Genomic DNA, 5000 nt, shown 5'->3' on the forward strand with positions numbered 1-5000 from the left:
TGTGGAAGACATTTTGGAGAAACTTTCTGTGTGGAAAGTGGACCATGCCCACAAAATCTACAGTTGTGTTTATGCAAAGTATTTCCAGATCTTGCAAAGCCATAATTGTTAGTTACAGCCAGGAACATGTTATTTTATTGTTTCTGTGATAGGTATGTGTTTTTTGTTGTAAAAAGACTTAAAAAGACCAGGCACACAATGTGTTCTATCTTTAGATAGTAAAATAACCAAGACAGTACTATTGGTCCCCTTTGAAAGGGATAATTATTGTACAAATATCTGGTTTTGTTGAATTTCAGTTGAAAGGAGACCATAAAAGTGACACAATTTCTGTTTCAGTGAGTGTGCCAGAGTTCATTCTCAGGCACCGAGAACAAAAAAGGGACACAAGTTACCGATAACACACACATTACAGTCTTGACCAATTCCTTTTGTGCTTGGTTATCCATGCATTTAAATCACTGAAGCTCAGGAGAGAAATTGGATCTTTTGGGATGGTTCCAATCCCTGCATGTGTCCGACCTGGGATTTCTTTCAGAGCTTGGATTTCTTGTAAGATCTTCACCACTGTCAAGATATCTACATCTTTTCTTCGTTGATGTTTTCCAGATTCCTTACGTACCTTGTTTTCTTTGTCGAAGTTCTTCATTACATCATCGACTCCATCACTTGCTCTGCTATAAGTTTGGGCTGATGGAAATGTCAGGTTAGGCCCATGTCCAGCCATTAGTTCTTTTGTTTCCTTTATATTGTGCTCCTGCACCTGGTCGATTGCTACATTACGCCCAGTGCCTCCTTTGAGATTAATTGTGCGATTCCACCGCAGAGAATGTGCTTCGCTTGGTGATAAAATAGCATTTAACTGGGCGTGAAGTCGAATGGCTGCCAAGGCATACTTGGTCTTTCCAGTGACTTTGAAGAGAAGCATCATAAACTTCCACAAACGTTCTAGTCTGCTGCCATCTCCCTCTTTGACTGCATCTTGGAAGTCTCTAAGAAGCAGTCCAGTCTTCAGGATGTTGTGAGAGTAGTTAAACACACCATCGCCATCGTTTGGATTTGGGGGACTTCTCTCTTCTCTTTCTCTTGGAATGGCCAGCCCATGTGCCGAAACCTCATGGTTGTTACGACGTTTTTCATGTATGTAGACCTTGTTGCAAGAAGGAAATCTGCAAGCATAGTTTCCATGGCATGCCTCTGCCTCACGGATTTCTTCATGGATTGTTGTTGATTCGTCCAATTCTGCTTCGAAGAGAACATAAGTGTTTACAAGTTCTCCCACTTTCTCTTTCAGTGTGCAAGAGTCTTTGCTCTGTACAACGTTTAGTGTTGGTGTTGCATGTGGGGATGCCATGCCGAAAAACTCCATTGCTGCATACACAACATAGCTATCCACAACTGTACTGAAAAATGATTCAGTACCATGGTAAGACTTGCTGATTTTTGCATGGACATCTTTCCTGTTAAGCCTGGCCTTAAGTTGGTATAATGTTCCCAGATCTCCTGCAGAATTTTCCTTGTACAGGTAGTCAAACACCATCTGCAAAATTAAATGAAGACAACTTTTTAAATTATTATGTACATGGCTTTAACCATTTTTTCTTTTGCACCAGCTCATATTTTTTCCCAGGCTGCAATTTTCCTTAGTACCATACATTTATTTTTTTGGGGTGAATAAAAATCAATTTCATGGAAAAAGTTATGTGTATGGAAATACTGATCAAGAAACATACCTGAAGAAAATTCATTTCGCAGTGAAATTCTTCATGTTTTAAAATAATGCCTTCTAGTCTTTCATGTGCTTCATCTGAGTCGGCTACTGCATTGACAGCACTGGTAGCTCTTTCCACTGTAAGATGGTCACCCCCAAGGTTGATCTTGTGTAGTATACTTGATTCTGGGTCTAAAGGAACATATTCTGCATGGCAGTGCTGAAGAATTTGAAGCATTTCCTCGCTCTTGTTTTCATCCTTTTCCAGAAGGCCAAGCTGAACCTGAGTCAAACACATGCAACAATGAGGTTAGGAACAACAATCTTACAGTCACACTATAAAATAATGATACTTCCATTAAAATCAATTTTCCTAAATGTTTAACCTAGCATAAATGTAGTTTAGCCAACCATAACCAGCCATACACAATACCTGGCATTAAACTAGGAGAGGCTGCTGTGTATAACTTAAAGTTACTTAATTATGATGGCTGGCTTCAAGTATAATGATTTGTCTGAAAAAGATAAATTTGGTATTAACGACAAAGGGTCAGGTACAGAAGGTGGTACTGTCACAGGGGATATATTTTTGGCTCAAAATCTATTTTAAAGAAGTTGATTATTGTTTCACTTTGTTTCAAATTATGGCAACATAAGACAAACACCAGTGAGACTGTTTTTAGGTAAATTGAAACCACGACAGGTGCACAAGAGGTTTGATTCATACTTACAACTTTAGATTGACAGCTCATCTCCTTTCTATACTGGTGTGGGATATGAGCTGAAACTATGTTTGCAAACTGCTGAAAGTATTTGCATGTTTTAGTCAATATTCGTAAAACAAGGACCACAAACTCATCCTTCAGTTGGGAATGTTCCCCCGGTGATGGTATGAAAGTGGAGTTTTCTAAATCCATGATGTTTTTATTGGGCATTTGTCACTCAAGTCCCAGTCGATAACACGATTTTCATAAGCCAAGAGGTTGAACCAGTGAATTGACTCTGTGTCCCTGTCACCTGAGTAAATTGATGGCCTCCGGATCCAATCCAAATTGTCACCATTTAAGCCAAAATCACAAGGATGTGATTTGCCAATCTGGTTGCCCAGGGATCCCTCTTATTCTCCCTCTGATTCTGATTCCTCTGATGAACTTGAGAAATCAGACTCAAGACAACTGATATCTGAAAACAAGTATTTGATCTTTATTATGAGCCAGTTGTCACAAACTGTATCACTGCAATAGGGAGGTTCTTAGAACTGGAAATTTTAAAACAGCTTAACACCTGTTAGTTACAGTTACAGCAGAATGCCAAAGGTATACTGCTGCTCTTGAAAACCAAAATACACTTCTAGGCAATTTAATAGGGGATATGGACATTTTTTTTGATCTTTGATGATACATGCATGTACATGTGTTGTGGTTTAATTTTATCCTTGGTTGGAAATATTTTAAAGCACTTTGATCTTTTTCCCTTTGTTTCATATTATATATCCAAATCAAACTGGTTTTAAAAATTTAAACCAAAGATAAAGTTGAACCACAACAACCATGTGTTCAAGTCTCTCATCAGTTATCTTGTTTGAAGCAAATTTACATGTATATGTGAAACTGAGAACATCATAGAAAGCAATATGATCGATTCCAGCATTTTATTGCACTCACCACTATTATTACATTTATCTTGGTCTGGATGAGCACTTTGAGTAGCATTTGATACCAGCAAGTTTGATGTCACTACCTGTTGGTCAGGAATAGATTATTTGAACTCCATCACTTTCACCACCATCTCATACTAAAATAGATCTCCTATTTGTTACATTTATCAAATGTTTCAATATAACTTACCTGGAACCATATTCCTTGCCTTGGGAAGTCTTAAACTCCCAATAAGATAACAGGGTTCAATTGTATATTAATTTATTGTAACTGTTTTTCAATAAATTTTCTAGCACTGGTTCCACATTTACTTTTGACTTAATTCAACACTTATTACCTATTTAACAGAACTCACAGTAAAACTGCATATACAGTGTACCTGATGTTGGATCTGAGGTGCACCCAATACTGGCATTGATGTTGGTTGAGGATCATGTGTCCGTACATCAGAAGTAGATGAATACTATGCAAACATTTTAGGCTCAGTTACTACTATCCAACTGTTTTTCTAGGGAACCTAATTTACAGATCACTTCAGTGTGAGAAAACACATTTTATTTTGTCAGAGTTTGCCTTACATTGTGTAAATGGAATTGGAATAGTTGTTTAGGGGTAAAGCAAATGGCTGAGAAGTCAACAGCTTCTCCTTAATATCAAATTTATTGTAGAAACAATCTGCAACCTGTGAAATTGTGTCACAATATTGCATAGATACTGCGAATGCCCTGTTGCAAGAGATTGGATCCTTTCATCGCCTAATTTTGACATCAGTTTAAAGAAAGTGCACACTCTTCTTTTCACTGTGAAAGTCCCAAAACAACAGGTCATTTGATCAATACTTGATCAATACTTGAATAGCCTAGGGAGTAGACACCCAGGGCCGGGTTGTTCAAACCCCGATTAAGCTAACCCTGGATTAGCGAGAATTTTGACTTCAGTATTGTAACTTTTTGGTGAGGTGTTCTGTTTATATTGTTTGCCCTTTAGTTTTCATCTGTAGTAATCTCAAATTAGACCAAACATTTGAGGTGAAAAACATTTTTAAAGAAAAAATAACACTTCAGTAAACGTTTAATTCTGGGTTAACGTTAACCGGCTTTCAAACAACCCGGCCCACGTTATTAGTTGCATAGTTACACTACTATACAACTACATTATATTATTATAATTATTATTGTATTTGTAGTGATAATTTCATAAACTGATTGCACTATACAAAAATCAAAATGACATTTCATGATGATGAATTAATGTGTAATCAAAGTACTGGTCTATATACATGTATATCATAAGATGTTTAAATTTAAAAACTTTAGGTTCGTCTTATAAATATGTACATGTACTCAATGGATGCTGATGGTTTTGAATAGGTGCAATAAAGGAAAACCCTCACCAGTGGACAACAGTGTGTACCTCATCATACACCACTGCAACTGTATTCCTTCTGAAGAAATCATTGGAGAACATTCCTCGGAACTTATCATCGCCAACAAACGACTCAGGGCTTCCATAGAGGAGGTCAATTTCCGCGGTTCCTTCGATTATTTTCTTGTCATTTTCAGCACTCTCCCCAACAAAAGCAGCTTTCAAACCAAGTGACCTGAGATAGTTCACTTGGTCTTTAATGATTG

At 37.4% G+C, this 5000-nt stretch overlaps 2 protein-coding genes and 1 long non-coding RNA gene across 7 annotated transcripts in view; 1 reads left to right on the top strand and 2 right to left on the bottom strand.

Annotated features, from left to right (window-relative positions):
- LOC137992315 (uncharacterized) overlaps positions 1-4909 on the bottom strand; it is a 6605-nt gene extending 1696 nt beyond the window's left edge. Inside the window, exons 1-5 of one of the 5 annotated variants that reach the window (XM_068837588.1) lie at positions 4763-4909; positions 3376-3451; positions 2443-2893; positions 1734-1994; positions 1-1540 (exon numbers count right to left, since the gene is read on the bottom strand). The exon at positions 1-1540 is cut by the window's left edge and continues 1696 nt beyond it. In XM_068837588.1, coding sequence (XP_068693689.1) covers positions 410-1540; positions 1734-1994; positions 2443-2646 — 1596 coding nt within the window. In that variant the 5' untranslated portion in view covers positions 2647-2893; positions 3376-3451; positions 4763-4909 and the 3' untranslated portion in view covers positions 1-409. Of the gene's footprint in view, positions 1541-1733; positions 1995-2442; positions 3730-4762 lie in introns of those variants that run through there. The other 4 variants (XM_068837587.1, XR_011121668.1, XM_068837590.1 and 1 more) reach the window with 4 other exon arrangements.
- Positions 1306-3847, top strand: LOC137992318 (uncharacterized). Its single transcript, XR_011121671.1, has 3 exons — positions 1306-1426; positions 1980-2020; positions 3718-3847. It is a non-coding gene; the product is annotated as an uncharacterized lncRNA (long non-coding RNA).
- LOC137991136 (ATP-dependent DNA helicase Q1-like) overlaps positions 4759-5000 on the bottom strand; it is a 498-nt gene continuing 256 nt past the window's right edge. Inside the window, exon 1 of the mRNA XM_068836253.1 lies at positions 4759-5000. This exon is cut by the window's right edge and continues 256 nt beyond it. Within this exon, the coding sequence (XP_068692354.1) occupies positions 4759-5000 (242 nt within the window).

The sequence above is a fragment of the Montipora foliosa genome, chromosome 2 (assembly GCF_036669935.1).
Source record: "Montipora foliosa isolate CH-2021 chromosome 2, ASM3666993v2, whole genome shotgun sequence".
Classification (NCBI taxonomy): Eukaryota; Metazoa; Cnidaria; class Anthozoa; order Scleractinia; family Acroporidae; genus Montipora; species Montipora foliosa.